This window comes from Enhydra lutris, unplaced genomic scaffold (assembly GCF_002288905.1).
Source record: "Enhydra lutris kenyoni isolate GAN:26980312 unplaced genomic scaffold, ASM228890v2 scaffoldscaffold13, whole genome shotgun sequence".
Lineage (NCBI taxonomy): Eukaryota > Metazoa > Chordata > Mammalia > Carnivora > Mustelidae > Enhydra > Enhydra lutris.
Window position 1 is genome coordinate 30,092,765 of NW_019154097.1, and position 23,782 is coordinate 30,116,546.

The 23,782-nt window shown below is 40.2% G+C and overlaps 1 protein-coding gene across 2 annotated transcripts in view; it reads right to left on the reverse strand.

Moving 5' to 3' along the window:
- LOC111145815 (golgin A1) overlaps positions 1–17,867 on the reverse strand; it is a 46,576-nt gene extending 28,709 nt beyond the window's left edge. Inside the window, exons 1-10 of one of the 2 annotated variants that reach the window (XM_022501063.1) lie at positions 17,766–17,867; positions 17,382–17,431; positions 16,231–16,461; positions 11,116–11,206; positions 9,092–9,166; positions 8,066–8,163; positions 6,681–6,713; positions 3,709–3,837; positions 3,174–3,343; positions 2,611–2,722 (exon numbers count right to left, since the gene is read on the reverse strand). In XM_022501063.1, coding sequence (XP_022356771.1) covers positions 2,611–2,722; positions 3,174–3,343; positions 3,709–3,837; positions 6,681–6,713; positions 8,066–8,163; positions 9,092–9,166; positions 11,116–11,206; positions 16,231–16,365 — 843 coding nt within the window. In that variant the 5' untranslated portion in view covers positions 16,366–16,461; positions 17,382–17,431; positions 17,766–17,867. Of the gene's footprint in view, positions 1–2,610; positions 2,723–3,173; positions 3,344–3,708; positions 3,838–6,680; positions 6,714–8,065; positions 8,164–9,091; positions 9,167–11,115; positions 11,207–16,230; positions 16,534–17,381; positions 17,432–17,765 lie in introns of both variants that reach the window. The other variant, XM_022501062.1, reaches the window with a different exon arrangement.
- Positions 17,868–23,782: the final 5,915 nt, after the last annotated feature.

Genomic DNA, 23,782 nt, shown 5'->3' on the forward strand with positions numbered 1-23,782 from the left:
ATATGCGGCTGTGGGACTGTGTGAATTACTATAGATACTATGGGAAAAAAACTAGGCATTATCGAGAAAAGTTGAAAAAGTACAAAAGTTTTTAAAAAGATTTTCAATTTTTTTTAAAGGCTCCCTGCCGAGCAGAGAGCCTAATGTGGCGCCTGATCTCAGGACCCTGGGATCATGATCTGAGCCAAAGGCAGACACCCAACCAACTGAGCCACCCAGGCGCCTCTAAAAGATTTTATTTTTAAGTAATCTCCACACCCAGGTGCCTGGGTGGCTCAGTTGGTTAAGTGACTGCCTTCAGCTCAGGTCATGATCCCGGGATCCCGGGACTGAGTCCCACATCGGGCTTCCAGCTCCAAGGGGAGTCGGCTTCTCCCTCTGACCTTCTCCCCTCTCATGCGCTCTCTCACTTTCCCTCTCTCTCTCAAATAAATAAAATCTTAAAAAAAAAAAAAAAAAAGTAATCTCTACACTCAGTGTGGGGCTTGAACTCACAACCCCAAGATCAAGAGTCTCACATTCTACTGACTGAACCAGCCAGGCACCCCCAAGCTTTCCACATCTTAAATGTACTCTAGAGTAACTTGCACAGGTAGATGAAAGTTCGTAGCAGCCTTGTTGGTAATAGTAAAAGACCAGAAACACTGCAATGTTGATGGTCAATGGAACGGATATATTTTGGTAACCTCATACTACATAGTTGAGGAAAGAACAAATCACAGCTGCATGACCTGTATGCACGTTTTTTAGGAATACAATGTTGGGCACCAAAAGCAAGTTTTAAGAATACCTACAGCATAATTTATGTAATTTTTAACAAGCATGAGAGACAACAGAAGATACATACAGTTTAGGGATAAAATAATAGTAAAATTATAAAGCAAAAACTAAAAAGGGAACGGAACAGTTTCTAGATTGTTTACAAAAGAAAAAGAAATGGGATGGAACAGTGAATGGCACATGGGGAAGCTCAAAGGTAAGCATATTATTCTTTTTAACCTGTGGGTTAGCTACATAGGGGTTCACTACTTTGTTACACTTGCTACCTGAAATAAATGTTACATCTACTCAATAGCGATAAGGACAACAAAAAAACTGACTCAAAACTCACGATCTTCATGAAAAAACTGTCTTTCCTCTGGCACTCATAGCCCAATGACTGACACCAACAGCCGCTCAGTTGATCAATCATCACCAAAACTTCCTTTTCTCTTGTTCTTCTCCTACATCCATTACATTAGCAAGTGGGTCAGTCTCCTCACGATTTCATCAACCTGTCTACTCCCCCATTATCTTCATCGCCACTCTTGTCAAAGCCACCATCTCATGCTTGGACAGGTACAAGAGCTTCCTAACTGGAAACCCATTCAATGGTTGCCTCCCCAAGCAACCCATTCTTCTCTCACTCAGTGTGTCCTCTCCTCCAGTTCCCTGAATGGGCTCATCTTTCTACTGCCTCAAGGTTTCTGGGTTTATGGTTCAAACTGCTCACTGTTCTTCCTTCAAATTCTCTCCCACTGCCCCTCCCCAGCTCAAATGTTACTTCCTCAAGGGAAGTATTGTCCGACTCCAAGGCTAGATCTGATCTGATGCCGTTAAAGGATCCCACATCATCCTGTAGCTTTTCTTCACGGCACACATCACGGTTTGCAAGGGGTGTACAGACTTCTCTTCACACAAATCTTACTCTACTGTAATGATGCTCTAAGTTTCTGCTGCACTTGGGACTAGCAGTTCTCAAGGGATGAGGGTAGGGTTGGTCATACCACCCCCCAGGGGGTGTTTTTTCATATGATGGAAGGGCATGACTGCCAATGCCTGAAGGTGCTACCGGCACTAAGACCGCAGAGGCCAGGAAAGCTGAGTGTCCTGCAATGCGTGGGACAATCATATGGTACAACTGTTCTATTCAAAATGATGGGAAGAAACATACCACTGAGGAACACTAGTCTACAGTCAATAACAATATTTTTTATTCTTTATAGTCTCAAGACAGCACAGACCTATAATAGGAGGGAAATAAATGTATGTTGGCCAAATGAACAAATGAATTATAAGGATTACCTTTTTTTTTTGGAAGATTTTATTTATTTACTTGCCAGACAGAGACACAGTGAGAGAGGGAACACAAGGAGGGAGAGAGGGAGAGGGAGAGGGAGAAGCAGGCTTCCCGCCAAGCAGGGAGCCCATCTCGGGGCTTGATCTCAGGACCCTGGGATCATGACCTGAGCTGAAGGCAGACGCTTAACGACTAAGCCACCCAGGCGCCCCAAGGATTATCATTTGGAACAAACTGGATTAGGCCACATCAACCGCGAATGCTACATTTTCTTATGTTCAAGGCCCACCATGTAGTACTTAAAGACAAATCTGAGCAGATCAAATGGCGTGCTTTTAGACTTCCTGCCAGCACAACACTGACCTCTTCTGTTCAGCTGTGTGGCCACCCATGAGAAGGTAGCCTGGCTAGACTGGGAACTAGGGTCACAAAGGCTGCAGGAGAAACAGAAGTTTCAGCAGCCAACCTGAGACAGAAATTTCTGACAGATTTAGTTTCTACCCCATTCATGAATCCTAGCAACCTGGATCCACTCCTAGTACTCCACTCACCTTCTGCAAATCCATGGAAAGCTGCTGAATGAACGCTTGGAGCTCTTGTTCCTTTTGCTCCAGGGCTGAGATCTTATTTTCGGCACCTGTGTTTGAAGCTGCCACATGATCTCTTCATTGAAAGAAAGCAGACAATAAACACATTTGGAAATCTCATCTAAGAGACATTCTTCTACAGGAAAAATACAGATGTTTCTTTATATGTCAGGGCTGCAAATGCTAGTCATTGGAAGATTATCAATGGAGAAGACCCTTTGGCTCTTTCTGAAGTAGAAGCTTGGAGAAAAAATTCCACCCAGGTTTAAGCAAAAAATCATGATCTCCCTTTGGTTACTCAATAGCTTAGAAACAAAAACATATCTGAATCACTTGGCAGGCTTGGAAGCTGAACTTAGGCAGGTGAAGGGGAGGGAGGGTCTCAAGCCCTGGGCAGGTAAGGACAGTCTAGAAGCCTTTGCCAGAACTGAGATCAGAAAGTGTTGCGAAGAGCAGTGGGGAGAGGCAGGCAAGCTGTAGCCAGAGCTAACACCGCTTCCCATGGGCCCCACAGACCAAGCAAGAACCTCTGCTCTTCCAGCGCTGAGCAGTGTCTCTGCAATTCTTCTAGCTTCTGGCTCAAGTCTGATGACATCTGACTGGAGGTCATCAACTCCTCCCGGGTGTGACTAAGTTCTCTGGTTTGTGCCTCCAACTCTTGCTCCATTTTCCCCAGACTTTCTTCTTTTTTTAAAAGCTGATACAAAGATACAAAGTTTCACTGGGCCACTACTAAGAAATACTACTGAGACTTATTTTTAAAAATATGGACAAACAAGTCAAACTTTCATAACAATTTTGTGGGCTTATAAGGGGCCCAGTAGTAAGAAAGAAAAGGAAAATGAAGCACATTTCAAAGAGAACTTCCCCACTTTGATAAATTGAAAAATAAACACAAAGTGAATAAATAAAATCTTTAAAAAAAAAAAGAAAAATAAACACACATGATTAATATCAAAGACTACTAGGGTATGTTCATCAGCAAATAGAGAGTGATAACTAGTAAAATCAGAGCAATTAATCATCTACAGAGCACGTAGCTATGAAAATAAAAATGCATACCATGTGCTTTACTTTACTTAGTTCCTGTTGCTGGAACCCCTCTAATTCATCCATTTCATCCCTCCTTTGGAAAAGATTCAAACTCTGGTTCTTCATTTCCTGTAACTGAGCTGTCAGAAACCTTTTCTCCTATTTGGAGGAAGAAGACATCATCTCAGGCAACGAAGACACCACAAATCCATATTATGTATGCAGAATGCTTTTTAATAAAATCTACAGAAAGTTTTAATTTTTATTCATCAGAATTGTTATTTTTTTTTAAGATTTTATTTTTAAGTAATCTCCCCGCAATGTGGGGCTCGAACTCACAACCCTGAGATCAGGGACTGCCGGCTCCGCTGAGCTGGCCACGTATCCCCAGCAGATTACTTAATAAAGAAAAATCTTTCGGGCGCCTGGGTGGCTCAGTGGGTTAAAGCCTCTGCCTTCAGCTCAGGTCATGATCCCAGGGTCCTGGGATCGAGCCCCTCATCGGGCTCTCTGCTCAGCAGGGAACCTGCTTCCCTTCCTCTCTCTCTGCCTGCCTCTCTGCCTACTTGTGATCTCTGTCTGTCAAATAAATAAAGTCTTAAAAAAAAAATCTTTCAAAAACTCTCTTGTTAGCAGACAATAGTAGATAACAGGAAGCTTTATGCTGATATGACCAATACAGCATTATCTAACCCTCTTTAAGTTAAAAATAAATGTGTTTTAAATGATCCAGCTGTGAATAAGGGGAGTAAGAGCAACAACTGCTTGACACTTAAAAGTTCTTAAGTTTGATTAGAAATCGCAGATCCTCATTTTCCCGGTCTGTTCTCAGTGGCATACTGAACTAGATGAGCAATGTGAGTAACTGGAGTAAGACTGAGTACCCTGAAAAAATGAGATGCATTTAAGTAGAACTGATGTCAGTTCGCAATTTCAGTTAGGAAGTCAACAAAAATTAGACATGACTGGGACACCTGGGTGGCTCAGTGGGTTAAGCCTCTGCCTTCGGCTCAGGTCATGATCTCAGGATCCTGAGATCGAGTCCCACATCAGGCTCTCTGCTTGGCAGGGAGCCTGCTTCCTCCTCTCTCTCTCTGCCTGCCTCTTTGCCTACTTGTGATCTCTGTCAAATAAATAAATAAAATCTTTAAAAAAAATTTGTAACGTATCTACGTCTGGTGGCATTTAATTCTTAAAAAAAAAAAATTAGACATGACTGGTGTCAGCAGGTTACAATTTACTAAATGACAGCTTCCCAAGATAGACTATTTTCAGGACAAACCCTGCTGCTACAGTTTCTAGTTCCTGATTGAAAAGAAATCAAAACAGTCTAAAAATAACAGTTCCAAAAATGACAGTGGCTTCAAAGACCTACATAGATGTCTCACTGCTCTTCTGGGTCTAAAATATTTCCCAGTCCCTCTTAGGGCAGGGGAGAGGGGGTGGGGATAGCCTTAGTGCACTGACGGTGGTTTTATTTAGTTCAGTCCTGCATGTTTCCTTAACAATTTTAGAAGATAAAAAATAGTTCAATGAGAATTTCAACTACTATAATCTTATGAGTTTCTTTTAAGAAAAGAAAACTTTAACCTAACCAATACCTCCATATTTAAGAAGACCATCATTAACACCATGTTCAGATTTTTTTTTAAGCACAAGTTTCTTTGGGAGATAGCTTGACTTTTCTGTAATTCTTTCCTTACAAAAATATGTTCAAGCATTCTTTGATAAATTGATAACTAGATTTCTACAGAACACACAAAGAGAACTGGTTTAACTTGGAGTTTTATTCCAAGAATGCAACAACAATAAAACTCATCTGCTTAATAAAATGAACAGTATAAATACACATGTGTATGTGTATATACACACATAAATATATATTTAGAAATGAGGTTTTTAAATTCATTTTTAAAAAAGATTTTATTTATTTATTCATGAGAGGCAGAGGGAGAAGCAGGCTCCCTGGGGGGCCCAGTGTGGGACTCAATCGCAGGACCCTGAGATACTGACCTGAGCCGGAGGCAGACACTAACTGACTGAGCAACCCAGGTGGCCGAACAGTAAATATATTTTGCAACTGAATTTATCAATCTAAGAAATAATTTTTTACCATGAAGACTAATTTAGGAGTATTTGATGAAAACAAAAAATGAATTAGGTAGCAGCATATAATTTGGGCTGAGGGAGCAGACTTTTAAATTAAAATGTTTTTCTAACTACAGGCCTGAAATTTCATCTTCCTGTTCATGTCTGGGAGCCAGGAATACATTACATTAACACCTACACAGTGTTACACAAGCTATGGTGCTAGAGTAATCAATTTTCCTCGTCTGTGTTTAGCCAAGAAATGCTCTTATCTGCTCAATGCTGAGCCTTGAAAAATGCCCTTCTTCCCCACTGCCTCCTCAAAAAGTATTCCTAATATTACCACAGTGCCAATTAGGGCCCCAGCAGGAAACAGATGGCAGTCTTGAATTGGGTATTTTGAGAAGAGTTTAATAAAGGGACTTTTGAAAGCTGTGGGTGGGTAAGAAAGCACAAAGCTAACGTGCTAGTAACAGTTGGGCAGGAAGGGGCAAAGGGATGTAGAGGTTACAAGAGACCCAGGAATATCCAACTAAAGCTGTGACCTTTGGCCATGGGATACAACTAACCTGAAGGGATCCCACATGGAGAAGGCTGGAGGAATAAATCCCAGAACCCAGTTGGAAACCAGAGGGCAATGGAGCCCGGTTGACGCAGTTTCCATCAGCCTCCAAGGACACAGAGAAAGGTAAGCTAAGGGAGGAGAGGATAGTGGGAGGGGCAAACAAAAGATATCCAGCATGCCCCTCAAGCAAGGGCAGCCATAAGCTTTTCAAGTCAGTGTCAACTCAACCAGCACCCCAAGTCTAAGAGGCGGTCGAGCGATCTGTACACTGGGTACCGGAAAAGCCATTTTCCAAGCCCTGAGGAGAGGCCAAAATTCATACTGAGATAAAAATAAAAGATGAACTAACCTTTTCAAGCTGATCCATTTTTTCTGACCATTCCTAAAATAAAACAACAAAAAAGTACAGTTTCTAGGGAAAAGTATCAGTAACATAAGGTTTTCAGAAAACAAAACAACCTAACTCCCCTGTAAAGCAAGCAGGCAACCAATCAAAACAGCAAATAAAAAACCCCATTAAGTTGGCTTAGTATTAAGAGAACCAAGAGTCCTAAAAGGAGAAGAAAATGAATTTTACAGAAACTTCTAGAACACAAATATAAACCTGCAGATTTTTACTAAGCGGAGCACCCAACAAAGCTGTAGTGTGGTGTTCTGATGCAGCTTTTCACTTTATTCCTGAGTGTTTTTCCATGAATACTATTATCTCTTGGGAGTGGGTAGCTGGGGCAGCTGAGTTGGTAACTATAATTGATATTTAGAAATTAATTTAATGAAGGTAAGAGGGACCATCCTCACCAGCCCCTGATAATTATTTTCCTTCTTATCTTGATTTTACCAATATGTTTTACGCCGTCTGGTATATGATGCCCCTTATTCACATATCACAGGAGGAAAAATAACCATCGGTACAAAAAGCCATATTCCAAGTGCCTACAATCAGAATTCACCAATTTTAGATGATATCATCATTTATGTACATTTATACCATAGTTATCTAATAGGTATTGGTGAATAATGTCTTTTCCTGGATAGCAAATGTCCTAATACTCCCTTTAAAATACTCACTTTAAAACCAACCAACTCACCAACTATAGATGAATTATATATATATTCTTAAGTGAAACATAATAAATTGATCCTGTCTTAATAAATCAAGATTACCAGTATAATATCTTGATGTTTTTCTTAAATTTAAAATGCCATCGAAAGAAATATTTACTTCATAATTACTGTAATAGGTGGTAATAGTACTATTTTCCTTTCTTATTGTTATTCATTCAGCATCTATCAATGGATGGTTCTAGTGAGATTACAGGAGTTCCTTCTGTCTAATTCACTGGGGTTAAAGACACTGGGGAACAGACCGTAAGAACTATGTACATCATAGAAGCTGGGCTTGAGAGCATTCTCCACTCTAAGAGGCAAATCTTTGGGTTTTAGGGGTCTAGGCCTTGAGACAGGTTTTTAGAGGACAGAGACCATTTCCCTTCTTTTGGGATATGCCACCAGATAGAACACATCATTTCCCTTCTCCCTGTTACGAAGTTACACAGAATGACAGAATGATATTCTCATATTCTGGATGCATCTCATGATTACAAATGTAAACTACAGAGCATTCCTTTTCTCCAAGGCTGCAGATATTTTCTACCAGGTTTACATCATGATTTTTGAAATCATATCACTAAGTGAAATCTTTCCACTAGTCTTGGGTGTCAACATATAAAATACCTGGTCCTTTCTGGCTAAGGCCAAAGCCAGTCCTTCTGCCATTTTGGCTCTGTTGGCTTGGAATGTCTCATTCTGCTCTTGAAATTTCCGCATGGAAGCTGTTAACAGAGAGGCTGTATTTGAGATGTGGCGATATTTCAGAAACGGCATGACAGATAGCCCATGTGACTATTCTACAACTGTAACCTAACAAAAAAGATCAAGGTCAAATAAGTGGATAATGAGACTGGAAAAAACCTGATCAGTCTCAACAACATCCCAGAATCTTTTGGGCTTAGCATTAGAGCATAGTTGTTTTTTTGCTTTCTCTTATTCTATTTTGGTAATAAGCAAGTATATACATTTAGGAAGATGCCAAGAGGTAACTTTTTCAACAGTACAATGATAGTCGGTAGGTTGCTAGAAGAGGCTAACACTGTTGCTAAGTGATGGTTACTAGCATACTTTATCAGAATTAAAAATAAAATTCAAAACTACGCAAAACAAAAAACCTTTCTTTCACTTCGTTTTCCTTTAAAATTTTTTTAAGTATGTTGATAGAAAACTTCTTTAGCATCTTTCTTGGATTGAATCCAAAGGAGAACATATGAATTAGGACAGACTAAATAAAATGTATGTTCTATTGCTTGAGAAGTGATGACAGCCAAAAATTTCCCCCCATTCTGAATATAGCAGCATGAAGCTACGGCTAGAACAAGGCTCCTAATCTAGGTTTAAGGGCCAGGCACCTGATTTTACTAAAATCTAAGGGCAGCCAATAAATTTGGTCAACCGGATGAAGACAAGCTGATACACATAATGACCTTCTCCTAAGAAGCATGCCCGTAACACAACATTAACAGGAATTGTATGCTTATAAATATCAGACAAATGTTTTATCACTCTGATTAAGAAGTACACTTAAAAGATCTGAACTATGATGAAGGACAAACTTAACCAATACACTATTGTTTCATTAAAAAAAAAACAAAAAACAAAAACTAAACCCTGAAAAGATTGAAAAAAAGCAGGAAAAAAAATACGTACAATCCTGGTGTTTTTCTAATGCAATTTCAAGCTTCTCTTTTATCTTCTGCAAGTTTCGGACCTGTTCAGCATAGTCTTGGGTGAGGAGGGTGACGCACATACCAGGAATGGACAAACATCAGGAAAGGAAGTTAATTAAACAAAAAAATGAGTGAAAATGATGATGATTTTCTCAACCCGAAAACCATTGCTGTTAAGGAAAGCTAGGCAGACAGCCTCCCATTAACAATGAACAACACAAGCAAACAGGTATAGTACAAACCATCCACAGTGTAAATGGTGAATACAAACAGGCAGGTTTATTTAGCCTGGATAGAGAGCAAGAAGTGGGCCTGGTCAGATCATCAGAAACGCCCTGCTCGTTAATTTCAAACCTCCGTTTTTACTTCCCCTTCCAGTATTTGCAATAGGATAGGGCAAAAGAAACTCAATGAACAGCTCACAGTTCATACAGCTGAGTGAACAGTGGTTGGGACGATAGCAAACACCTTACCACAGGATGGTCTTTACCTTCAAAGTACTTAATTTTCTAGAAAAGTCAGCTTCCTTTCTACACGGGAACTGAGCTTCCTATGCTGTATTAAAGGTGAAAGTCAGAATTAATTATCTGGGTGGCCAAAGAAGATAGTATGGTACAGTGGAAAAGTAGGCTTGGGCCAAATCCCAGCTCTGTCAGTCTGTAGCTGAGAGACTGTAAGCAAATTATTGATCCCAAGTATTAGTTTCGTTACTTAGCAAATGATAGTATTAATCGCAATGGCCTCAAACGCACTTAGTAAACTGCTTTCTGTGTCCTAATTAGATAACAAATTAGGTGTTTTTCTATGCCAGAAGCAGCGGACATGCTTCAGTAAGAGGTTCAGGAAGAGGTACCTGCTGCTGCTGTTGTTCATATGGAACCTGGAGGAAGATACTAAGGACACAACTGGGCTTTCTAAGTGTCCTTTCTCTGTCCTATCCCTTCCCTAATTTTAGTCAAGCCCAAATGATTCTTCCGTCTCTATGTCAGGGAAGGCATGTAGCTTTCTCCCCAACATTAAACAAAAGTAAAGTTATTTCACCTCTGTTCCTGATGTTATTTACAAGTAGGTATAATCGGATTGTAACAACTGAACTTAAAGAAGACTATAGTTAAGAGTATGGACTCTAGCAAGCAAATTTGGGTTTAGATCCGAGCTCCACCACTTACTGCTTCGGTGACCTTAACCTCGCTAAGCCTAGTAAGGCTACAGTGAGGACAAAAGGAGATAGCGCACCAACTGGGAGCTGGGAGCTATACTATGGACCTTTGATAACCTCACAAACACAAGTATGTGTATACAATTTGGTGAGTTTTGTAGTCTACTGCTTTCACTCCAATAAAATGTGCATAAGGCCAAGGGACAAAAAAGAAACACAGAAGCCATTGACCACTTCACAGGATGAAACTTTCAAAATGTGTCCGCTGGCAGAAACCAAAATAAGAAACTCACAACTCTATCACAAATGTGCCCTGCTCAGGCAAGGATATAATGGAAGTTGTGTAAATTGTAAACTGCACACAAAAGACATAATGAGAGTTACAGCTTCTATACAGGTGTTGAGTATCACTGGAAAGTGGTCTAAAGACCCAGGACACTTACACAAGTGATATGCAGCTGTAGCTAGTGGCAACGTAACCACTCTGGTGCTGAAGAATCCATCTGTTGGCCATTCCCTGTAAGTACTATCCCCTACCCTGACCGCTATGCTAACAGGTGGAAGATCGTCAAATCTAGTCTATGTATACTTTTAATACCTTTTATATCCATGGCTAGAAACCTCAGGAGCAGAAAAACCCAACTTATTCTTTTTGAGTTTACAGTCTTCAGTACACTAACAAAAGGAGGGAACCAAAAGGGCACAAATTGCTCCATTTTGACTAAGAATTACGTCAATATATAGCACTATCACCATAAGGTGACACTATATCGTTATTTGACATAGACAGAGGGTCAGCCAAGGAGAGTGTTCTTTGCTTGCTTTTTATGAAGTCTTAGACATACCAGAAAGCCTGGCTTCTAGTTTCCGGATCTGTTCATTCCTTCTCAAGAGCTGGGATGAAAGATCTTCTCTGGAGCTGCTTCCATCGGAAGCCTGTTGAAATACAGACAAGAGGTCACATTCATACAGGGGTTTTCAGCAATGTGAGACCCCAATACTGAACCGGAAAGCAACAACTCTTGTTTCAGCTTTCATTATACTTTAAATGTGATCACTGAAGAGCTTCTTAACGTACCTAGGTCCTAGCTTCTCTACCTGTGAAATAGGAGCAACACTATCCCCTTCTACAACGTGGAAAAGGTAGGAGATGCTAAACGGACTGTGTGTGTGTGTGTGTGTGTGTGTGTGTGTACACAGTATTAGAATAAATAGTGGCGAACAAATCCATTATGGTCATATCACACCAAGTACATAATACAAAAAATGTATTTTCAGTGATAAGAAAATCAGCCTCAGTGGCTCAGTCTGTTAAGCTGCTGCCTTCAGCTCAGGTTGTGATCCCAGGGCCCGGGGATCGAGTCCCACATCAGGCTCCTTGCTTGGCGGGGAGCCTCCTCCTTCCTCTACCTCTGCCTGCTGCTCCCCTGCTTGTGCTCTACCAAGTAAATAAATAAAATCTTAAAAAAAGAAAAAAGAAAATCATTTTATTTTTCCAAAGGTGAAGTCCTGGCAGAAAAGGGCAGAAGGTTCTTTAACAAGGGGTCAAAGGCTGGTGAAGAACTCATCACCAACATTGATAAAGTTTCCGTCTAAATGCATCAAAGACTTTACCAGATAATACGGATTCATTTTAAGTTTTCCTTAATAAAATGGAGATCTCTCAAAAAAAAAATATGGATTCAATAATCAATATATTAATTAAACATTAATTTTCCCCAACAATCTACTTTACTTTAAAAAAATTTTTTTAAGATTTTCTTTGAGAGAGGTAGTGAGTAAGTGAGCACAAGCAGAGGGAATGGCAGAGGGAGAGGGAAAAGCAGATGCCCCGCTGAGCAGGAAGCCTTGGGCTTAGCCTTGGGCTCAATCCCAAGACCTTGAGATCATGACCTGAGCTGAAGGCAGATGCTTAACTGAGCCACCCAGATGTCCCCACAACAATCTATTTTAAAATGTCTGGATACTACTATTACTTTGGGCATTGCTTATTACCGCTAACAAATAACTTACTTATCTTTTTTTTTTGGATTATAAAATTTTAAAAAATACAGAAGAGTAGGGAGAATGGTTTAATTAACGTTCTCCATCTACTTTAATAATTGCTGATGTTTTCCCCTATTTGCTTTATTATTTTACTGAAGTACTATAAATAACAGATATGACATTTTGCCTTAAATACTTTGATAAACATTTCCCAAATATAAGGTCATTTTCCTTTATAACCACAATACCATTATCACACCTAAAAAATTTTTATCCAATATTTAGTCTTTAGTCATGTTTCCCCATCTAATACCCAAAGTATCTTTAAAGGTGGTTGAAAAATTCACTTTATTTTTTATTTTTTTAAAGATTTTATTTATTTGTCAGAGATACAGTGAGAGAGGGAAGTGGGAGAGGGGAGTAGGGGGAGTGGGAGAGGGAGAGGCAGGCTTCCCGCTGAGCAGAAAGCCCAACGTGGGGCTTGATCCCAGGACCCTGGGATAATGTCCCCAGCCAAAGGCAGACGCTTAACGACTGAGTCATCCAGGCCCCCTAAAAATTCACTTTAAATATTCACTTATGTGTCTAAACACTTGTCCAGTCCAACATTTAATGAGACTTGGTTTAGTTTATACGTAAGAGGCAGTCTCTGGAGGTGGAGGACCTGGGTTAAAGTTCCATCCTCACCACTTAGAAAATAAGAACTTGGGCCCATTAGTCACCTTCTCTGTGCATTGATTTCATCATAAGTAAACTATGACAACAAACATGATCAATCTCACAGAGCTGTGATGAGGATTAAAATTAACACTTGTCAACTCCCTAAAACAGAGAATGGCACATAATTAGTTTCAATACTTATCTATATTAGAAGTTATGATTATTACTGTTAGTGAGACATCCGCTTCTCAACCGTGCTAAGCACTGGGAACAGTGGTGAAACAGAGTCCCCAACCTAGAACAGCAGGAGAAGCAGCTACTATTATGAAATGCCTGTTAAAGAGCCAGGCACTATGCAAAATGTTTTATTTATTAGGCAGAAGAGGTAACATTGCAGGCCTGCAATCACAATTCTTAGCAAGGTCTGTCTGTAAGGCCAGCCCCGGGGCTGAACTATGGGAACTTAGACTTTAAAGGGTTCCCACTATTACTGGTAAGAAAGGTTCACTGTATCTAATCTGTTTGTGTACGAAAATATGGTTTATGCTGAACACCTGTCTTCCTTCCGGGAGTCTGGAATTTTGGTAAATGCTTGGCCGACGGTGCCTATGTGAAGAGCCCCAATAAAATCCCTGGGCACTGAGTCTCCAAGGAGCTTCCCTGGAAGACAACATTTTACATGTGCTGTCACAATTTTTTCTGGGGGAATTAAGTATGTCCTATGTAACTCCAGGGGGAGAGGACTTTCAGAAGCTTGCACCTGGTTTTCTCCAGGCTTTGCCTCATGCGTCTTTTCCTTTTGCTGATTATGCTTTGTATTCTTTCACCATAATAAGTGACAGCAGTAAGTAAAACCGTGCTGAGTCTTCTTAAATAATCAAACCTCAGGATGAACATTGGGGACCTGACACCCATGCTTTAATAAGACAAGTATAGTTCCTATTTTACAGATATGGGAACTAAGGCATAGAAAAGGAACTTGCCCCAAGTCATACAGTAACAATGAAGCTGGGAATCGAATCTAGGTCTGACTCCTTAACCTGACCTGAGTTCCTGACTACTACTCTCTACTGCCTTTCATAAGCCTCCCAGTTTAGTGAGACAGACAAGCAAACCACCAACAATGCAGTGTAAACAGGTGCTGTTACAGAGGTCAGGAGGAGATAAGGGACCAAACTTGGCCAGGAGGGGTAAGGAGTAGAGGGGATGACAAGGGCAGGTTGGGTCAAGGGGGCTTCCTGAAAGTAACATGTAAGTGGGGTCTTGAAGGAAGCACAAAGTCTGTTAGAGGAACTCAGGAGCAAAAGGAAGAGATGAGACATTTCAGGGACAGGAGACAAGTGCAAAAAGCTGTGGACGTGAAGGAATATAACGCATTCCAGAAATGCAACAGGTTCGGCGTGGATGGAGCACAGGGTCTAGCAAAGTAGAGTGAGATGAGGTTGGACAGGGAAGCTGTGCCAAGGCCACGAGGGTTTACCACTGTACTATGTATGAATTTGAACCTCATCTTGAAGGTGATAGGGAAACCACTGAGGAGTTTTAGGCATTAAAGAGACATGAATACATCTGCTTTGGGGAGTTATTAGAGGCAAGGAGCCCAGAGAGGGTACAACAGTTGTCCAAAAACAAAAGACAGCTTGAAATAAACTGGAAGTAAATGAACTCCTGGCAATGGAGTAAAGAGAGCAAGTTTGAGACATTTAGAAGATGGAAAACCAAAATACTTGTTGACTGGACACCAAAAAAATGGAGGGAAGAGTCTAAAATGCTTCTGAAATTTCTTGCTGGTGAGTTGGGGGAATGGAGGTACCCATTTGAAGATGAAGTTAAAGAATTCAGTTTTGTTCATTTTAGAATTTGAGACACTAGAGGAAGAGCATTTGGTTGGAGAAATATATGCAGTGGGATATACAGGTTTGGAGATAGGGCGTGAAGATCAGAATATAGAGACGGTAAATTCAAGTAGATTACTTCAGCAGTCTCAACAGAAAATACTTTCTGAATTCAGGCCAGTTTCTATATCTGGAATTCTTTCAAGATGACAGACTTCATTTAGCGCGTCATCATGAAGGCAAAGCAGGTACTTCTGACACAGAAGTCAGCATTGAAACTATATCCTTCAGCCTGGGGATCAAATGTGCATTACATTTCCCGTTAAATATAGCAGCCAATGATATCAGGTAATCTTATTGTTCCATCCCAATAACCTAAGAGCTTCTGCCATGTAATCTGACCCAGGACAGGTAGCAGAAGAAAGGAGGAAGAAGACTCATCTGACCCTGGAAACAACTCAATTGTCTATCATCAGGAAAAGACAGAGATAAATTGTGGCCTTGTCAAATGCTGGAATCTTACACAGCAGTAAAAGTAAATGAATCACAGCTTCATGGAACACAAATGCATTCTAGAAACACGGTGAATTAAAAAAAAAAAGTTCAAGAATACTATGGAATACCATTTTTATAAAGTTCACAAATAAGCAACACTAAACAACAAATTGTTCATAAATATATACATATCTGGGAGGATATTTTAACAATAAAGAGAATGATAAACACAAAATTTAGGATGGGGTTATCTGGAGGGCAGGAAGGAAGAAAGTGAACTGGGAAGGAGCATACAAGTGCCTTCAACAGCATCCACAATGTTTTAGTTCTTTGGATAGGTGACACATTAACAAGCATTCATTTTATTTTTATGCTTTATACTTTACAGTTATATTACATACATTCTTTTACATACATCAAATATTGTAAAAGATTTTTTAAAAAAAGATAACTGACTTTGAGAGGATCCTGTCATATGCCAAAGACACACTTTTAATCCTAAAGCATGAGATCTACCTAACACAACAGCATCTTCATTGTTCTGAAATCTTTCCAAACACAAAGGTCCTTTACAAATAAGGGACATACTGCAGTCAGGGGTGTCGTCTTCTCCGCAACTTTCCTAGTAAAATAGAGTACTCTAATTCCACACCATAACTCACAGACCATGTTAGGCAACAATGACTTAAAGTATATTTGTCTGCAGAGATAATAAGCCAAGGCTTTTTGGAGAAACGAAATATAAAAGAAAATGCACAAAGTATAAAAAGAGTGTAAGAGGACAATGTAGAGAATATGAAAAGGGACTCTGAAAAAATAGGAAAAAAAACAGAAAAGCACCTTAGAGTAGGAAGAATCAGATATAAACCCCATCTAATCTTCCAATTTTAAAAGAAAATACTTATGGGAAAGTCTCTTTGAAATACTATTTTTAAAAATATATCAAGAGTGTACCAAATATTAAAAATTAGAAAAGATACTTACAAAGTCATCTCCCGAGTCAGCTCCCATAGAGGCAACCGATTCCTTGCTCACTGACCGTGGTATCCTAGTAGCACCCCCTGGCCTCTGAGCCACAGCGGTCTCTTCTGCAATTTTCTTCTTCAGTTTTGCAAACATTTTTGCTGTGTGGTTATCCTGCACGGATGAGCAGCTCGTGAACCACCCCAGTAGTCTAGTCCTTAGGCCAGCAAGCAGGACTTCAGAGACTGGTGCCTAAAAAGTTCCAGACATCCAAGAAAACTGCATTCCCACTTCAGTGTGGGCCAAGGGCTTACAGAACAGTATCTATAAATCAGACGAAAGAGAGCTAAGTTAAACGCAAGAGAGATTTCAGAACTGAGTTGCTTTTTAAGCTTCAGGTTTCAAAATTAAGTTTCATAATTTTACATGTACATTTAACAGAACACACTGCTAAACATTTTAAAAGCACTCAGGTGCTTCACGTGCATAAACAGATGAGGAAATCCAGGCTTGAGGAGATGAGGTAATCTGCCAAAGAGTGTGTGCTTAAGTAGCAGGGCTGGTATTTGAACCCAGGACTCTGACTCACAAGTCCTTACTCTTTCTTTATTATGCCACATTGGCTATGGCATATAACACATATAGTAAAATTGCCCAGGGTACATGTTAATATCACATAATGGTTGGAAATCCTCCCCCCAATATTAACTACAGTTTATTTATTTTTTTTTTAAGATGAAGACAAAATATGTACTCAATATGGGGATAAAGGTATAACATTCCACTGTTCGAGGATGGTTTGCCATCAGCTCTTGACTAGAAAAAGCTGACAACCTAGAAAAAACAGGCAAGCCAGACATTTATCCTATGTAAGCACCAGATACCCTTAAACATTTCCTAGAAATTCTGTATGGTTCTCCTTAAGGGTGATTAAAATGACCTGAACTCAGTTTCGTCTTCAGAATGTTTTACATGATAATCAACATGAGATTCAACCTTCTTTTCCTCCCAGTGTTGTATGAAACACCAATATTCTGGTTCCAACCTTAACTTTCCATGTTCTGTGGAGGACACCTAGGTTCTGCTCTGAGATCTACAAACGACTTCTTACCACTTCAGATTATCCATGTAAATCTGTACAATTCTCCAATGTCTGTAAACCACCTACTCACCTGGCTTATCTACCAGATTTAAAACAGCTTGGAGGTCAAAGCATTCTGTCCTGCATGAAAACAAAGATAAAATGCATTCGGTATTTCCTTTCAAGTGTAAGGCCAAAATGTTTGGGGGAAATGGAAGAGGATAAAGGGAGAATTAACCAGAAGACAGAGGGAAGAATCTATCACTGCCACAATCCTCAGTGGGATAGAAATCATTTGCATTTGTGATCTACCTGGAGCTTCACTAACAGGCACAAAGAACAGAATCTCTCATTGGTGCCTAAATTTACTTCACCTTGGGAGACTCGAGCAAAAACAACTTGAATGAGATTACGGTTTCCTAGGGCCAGTATTTATTTCTTAGTTGATTCTGACAGTCACACACTGTTTGTTTACCTGGCGAGATCCGGGCAGTCTAGTCACAGAGCCTTGACTCGCACTAAGAACGTCGCCGAGAAAAAGAATGGCTAAACTGGGTAAAAAACAACTGCCTAACGCCCAGGAATAGGCAAGTACCTGCCACGCCAGTCTGGATCCCACTCAACTCAGGCTCCTTCTAGAACCGCCCGCGTTTGGACTGTCAAGGAAGGGAGAGGGACTCAACGTCTCTCCCATCTGACAGCAAGGAAACTGAGACCCAGAAAGGAGGAGTGACTTGTCCAAGGTCGCTGGTGGCATGGGGGATCCTGACACCCTAGGCTCCAGACTCCCCCGCCGGGCAGCCCCTCTGCCCCCACCCCCGCCCTTTCAGCACCCCGGTACCGCCCCCCGCCTTGGGTCTTGGGCAACCCCGTCCGGGCCGCTCTGGGGCAGACCGAGGCCACCGGGAGAAAGAGGGGCCTCCTGGCATCTCCGGCCCCCGCCCGCGCACCTGCCGCTCTCTGGGCAGCGGGCAGAGCCCCGCCTCCGGGACCTCTCGTGAACACCGGCCCGCGTCACCAGCCCCCACAGCCGGCCGGCGAGCAGAGAAGCGACCCGGAACCGCACCTCCACCAGCGCGCCGGAAGTGGCTGCGCGCGGGGCGGACTTGCCACGCGCATGCGCCCCGCGCGCGGTCTCCGCGGTCGACGGCGACATCATCCGGGCTGCGGTTGGGCCGGAGCCGCTGGAGGGCGCGGGCGCGAGGCTGGGCGCTTCCTAAGGCCGGCCCGCCACGTCACCCAGCGGCCCAACCCGTGGATGCTGACAGGGTGGCCATAAGCCTTTATTGTTCTTTTTTTTTTTTTTTTTTTTTTCTTTTTAAGGGGGCGGTGCGGAGCGGGGGAGTGGGAGGAGCCGTGTGGCCGAAGGGAAAAGCGCCCAGTTGGTGCGGTGGGGCCAGCGTGTGTTGTGGGGCTTTGAATCCTACGGCCACTGCTGCGCGGAACGGAGAGGGAGTTTCGGTTCCGCTCCCCGCATCCCAATCCCACTGCACCCTGCCCAATCGCCCGGCCACGGCATAGTAGGTGATCACTGCGAGTCCGTGCCTCCCTCCTCACAGAGAAGCCTGTGGCTTCGGAAACTACAACTAGGTCTTCACGCTTTGTGACTAGTTTTTTTTTAAACTTTTGTGCCTATGACCAACTGCAGGTTATACGTTTTATATCTAAACACAGGACGCACAGAATGTACCATTGAAAGAAAAGTTTCCGGAATCATACTCTTATATCATACACTCCGATATACTGCATTTCAAAATAAACAAGCTGATGGCCCCTACATTCATTTCATTGTCTACTCATGGTCCTCCAACTTTTGACAGTTGAATAAACTCGAGAGAGGCAACTGCCTCGTTCAAAGTTACACTGCAAATTAGCCTGCGTCCGGTGTCTGGACCCCTCGATGCCAAACAAGTCAGACATTCCACATTGAAATCGCACATTTGAAAACCCCCAAACGACCAGAGGGTCAGCAGCTTCCATCCCCGCCAAACAATCCTCCTTCCGCGTGTGACACTTTTGACCACTTCGAGCAAGGCAGGGAAAAAACCAAGACTAGGACTCAGAAGAAACTTACCAACCAGAAGAATAAGCATAGAAGCTACGACCCCAAGACAGTCCTAAGTGTCTGAGGTATGTTCTGAAAGAAGCAAACCCTAACAGTTTAGCACGTATGTTGTCAACAATTCTGAAGAAGTGCCAAAAACTTTAAGCAAATAATGTTTATTTTTATATTGATGATACACTTAATATACACGTGGATTCAAGATACAAAATTCATTTACAAGAGTTCACACCTGATGAATGTAGTCACATTCCTAGAGAACATAAATCAATGCAAAAATGTTTTCAATACACGGACAACAAAAATCAAATTTTCTGTAATCTTGTTATTCAATAAACATCAAAACAACGTTTAACTTTCCATCCTCTACCATTTAAGTGCCCTTAAGGTGGCAGGCACCGTAATAGAAGAAAACATTGGAAAGAAGGGCCTACAGAATTCACCTGCGGAATCACAGTGTTTACTCTGAAATTCATTTAGTGAAGTAGTTAGTGAAAGGCTTGCTATCCTTTATGACAAATCACATATCATACAAGAGTCAAAAGTGATGAACTCAAGAAAATAAAATGTTTCAATAACTTCTTTCTAAAATCTATGAAGTATTAACTGTAACAGACAAAGCAGAAAAAGGCTGAAAAAGAACACAACAGGAAAACATCCTTAAGAGTATGTATGGCTTAAGCAATTCAGAAACACAACGAGTAAGACTTCCACAATACCACAAATGTTCAAGTCAAATGATATTGACAAAATAATTTTCCCCTTCGTTATTGGTAGTAAATAGCCCCTTCAAAATTTATTCTACTGATAACACATATAAAACTAATGAATCCAAATGGTTTGCTGTCTCACAAAGCTGAGGACAGATTTTGATCTAAAATATTAACCCACAATACCCCAAATTTAGTACAAATGAGCAACAAGACAAAGTCTCAAGGATTACAGTGATTTGTGAATAGCTAGATAGGCAACCAAATAGCTTCATTATTTGCACACAGATTAGCAGCACTTGGATAAGAACTGTTACATGAAAATTATTGTGCTTCAATCTCTTGAGGAGAGCTAATAAATATAACTCTATAATCCCTATAGTGTTACGATTCTATAACATTTCAGTTACAGACAAGCACAATTTTTAAAAAGTATTTCACACCACTACAAAATCAAGTAATTGTATTCTCCAAATGTAATTTCTGCTATGATTGAAACAAGTGCATTTATGCCTAATATCCATAATATAGACAATAGGTTCACCATTATTTTCAGGGAAAAAGATCAAACTTATTTTAATTCCTATGTGATTAGCTTTAGTGATGATGTGAATAAAGAAAAAGGATATTCAACCTTACAATGGAAATTCCCCAGAGAATATAATAATGTGGCCTGAAATGACAATAATCTTTAGAGCAAAGTAAGAAATGATTTATAACTGCTTCCTCTGATTCAAATTACTATTTGTACTGGTGCTACACAATGAAGATAACCTATTTGGATAATTTCCTTCACTTATAAGCTCTACTGTGAAAATGTTAGGACATTTTATCTGCCTTTCCTATTATCTAAGTCCTATCCACCTCAACTGGAAGAAGTCTCTAAAATGTAAGACTCATTGATTGTTGAACAGCAAGGTTTATTAAAAACAAACAAATCATTGTAGAACTAGCCATATGGTCTATGTGGCAAAAGGAATGTATCCAGATAACTATAAAAAGCTATGAACATGAAGTCCTAAAATATTTTACTGACCATTAAAAGTTATTTTTAATAAGATAGCCAAGAGCTAAAAAAAAACAACCAAACCAAACCAAACCCCTCATTCTTCAGGAAATAATAAAAATTCTTATTATCCTCTAAGATTCTAAGCAACTTTTTTCCTGCAGATTTTTAATACATCACAACATGTAATTTAGGAAAAAATCATAACATGCAAAGGAGGGTAGGAATAAAAATTTTTAAAATGCAGTGGTTATTTTTCTATAGTTTGTAAGTATTTACTTTGGGATTATCATATATTATCATTTCACAATTTATAGTGGGTTGTCATACTGATTTGATGTTTGAGAAAACTTATGGGTCCAATTTTAATGTTTACAAATCCTAATTTTCATCACAGACAACTGGATATTCACAATAGCTTAAAAAGAGAAAATAATACTAGTGATATAAAAATTTAAATACTGCTTACTGCAGACCTATAGGAAAGCTCGCTGTAATTCCCTATCTCATTCTGAACATAATAGAATCACTCTATTAACTTTCATTCCGTAAGCCTATCATTAAGAGTAGAACTCTGAACCCTGAAATTACCAATGTCTCAATAAACAATTCTACACCTAAAAAGATGATTGTCTTAGGATATAGACTGGAAATGTTCACCAAAATAGGAAAATATTCCTAATAAGTAGTATGTTTTTGACCAAATTCAGGCTTAAGTGAATCTGGGTACTTCTTACTATTAAAAAACTGAATCTAGGGGCGCCTGGGTGGCTCAGTGGGTTAAGCCTCTGCCTTCGGCTCCGGTCATGGTCTCAGATCCCAGGTCCCGGGATGGAGGCCTGCATCAGGCTCTCGCCCAGCGGGGAGCCTGCTTCCCCCCTCCCACCCCCACGCCTGCCTCTCTGCCTATTTGTGATCTCTGTCAAATAAATAAATAAAATCTTAAAAAAAAAAAAAGCAAAAAACTGAATCTACTGTTCAAATGTTTCTAAAAATTCACACTGCTTAAAAAAAAATCACACTGCTTAGAGTAGTTTGATAAGAAATAATGTTTAAAGAAAACATGAAAGAAATTAACAAAAATATTTTTGAAATTAAAAAATGGTGCTTCCGTGATTAACAATATTACACAGAAATGGAATTCTCAAAAGTTACACCAAACTAATAAGTGAAAAATACCAATTTTAGCTTAAGAAAACATTTCATATTTACAGACTTCCAAAGGAAATGTTTCTATGGCACCAACAAGTCAGTTACACTTAATTTAATACATTTATCTTTACCCAATTTAAGGGTATGTCCCCCTACATTAACCTGACACCCTTCCCTTTAATAGGTGATTGAGTCCATTCACACATCAATTATTTTTCCTTAAACACAAGGTATGCTTAATAAGTTTCTGTTCAAAAACTCAGTGAAGCTGGAACACAGTGTAATACCATGTTCTGAAATTTTAGTTTGAGGAAGATGAATTGCCTTATTTATTTATTTATTTATTGTAAGGTAAAGGGGTCACAGTATTCAGGAACGACTGGGAGGTGCAGCACAAACAGAAATAAAGTACAGAATGGGGGAAAGGTTTGGTTTTCTAAGCAATTCTTACCTCATTTAACGGCAAAGTAACTGGCTTTGCAACTGTTAAAAACAGAAGTCATATTCACAATGTCAATCTCACTTCTTACTGCTGCTCCTTTCCTCCAACTAATGTCCATACTGAGCCTGAGTCAGTACTATGAATTTTAAATAGCATAACATCTGCTGTGCTACTCTCCGATGGCAATGAATGATTTGGTTACTAAAACAACAGAATGTCAGATACTACGGACATTTCCACTGATTTTTCAGAAATAGTACATTACCAAATTTTCATATTTACTTACCAAAAAGGCAATTACAACTTTTTAAAAAATTTAATACTGTAACTGAGAGGTGTTATGAATAGCTGGCTTCTTATTAAAAATACAATGAAGAGGCAAATAAACATTTGTTGGGTGGTAAAACCGACTTCTGACTAATTTAATATTCTATCACACAGATGTAATCGTCTGAAAAATAAGGGGGTAAACAGTTGTTTTGCAGTTATATTTTATCATGCAAAAATAACCTCTACTTAATTTTTTCGTGAATGTGTTCAAGCGTTTACTATACATCTCCTACCCTTGTCCGTGCAAATACACGTGCCAGGTGGAAACAGGAGTAACCAAACACTGAGACTCTGAGATAGTCCGTGTACATACACTGGCACTGCACATAGTCACTGTCCTCTAAGAGAATATCCTCCCCCGCCCATCATCCTTGGTAGAGGTTCGGAGGCCCAGACTTGATAGCACGCCATGCACCTAATATCAAGAATTCTATTTCATGTGTGAATATATCATCAATTTGCAGAACACAAGTGGTCTCATAGAGACAAAGAAATGCAACTGGAGGCATTTTATTCACTAGAAGCATTTCCTCAGATGAGCCTACTCATCTTTGATATGCGACTCCAATAAGAAAAATCTGTAGTCTGAAACGCCAAGGCAGGACTAAATTAATCACAGCGGCTGCAAATATACAGATTAATCATCTCCTCTTCCTTATTAAATCTGACTCCACCTAGGTACAGCTTTCCTCTAGCTAATGCCCCTTTTCCTGCCTCACAGAGACAGCTATAAAACGAGACACATCGGTGAAAAACACTGTTCCAAAATTAAAACTTAGTATCAGGTATT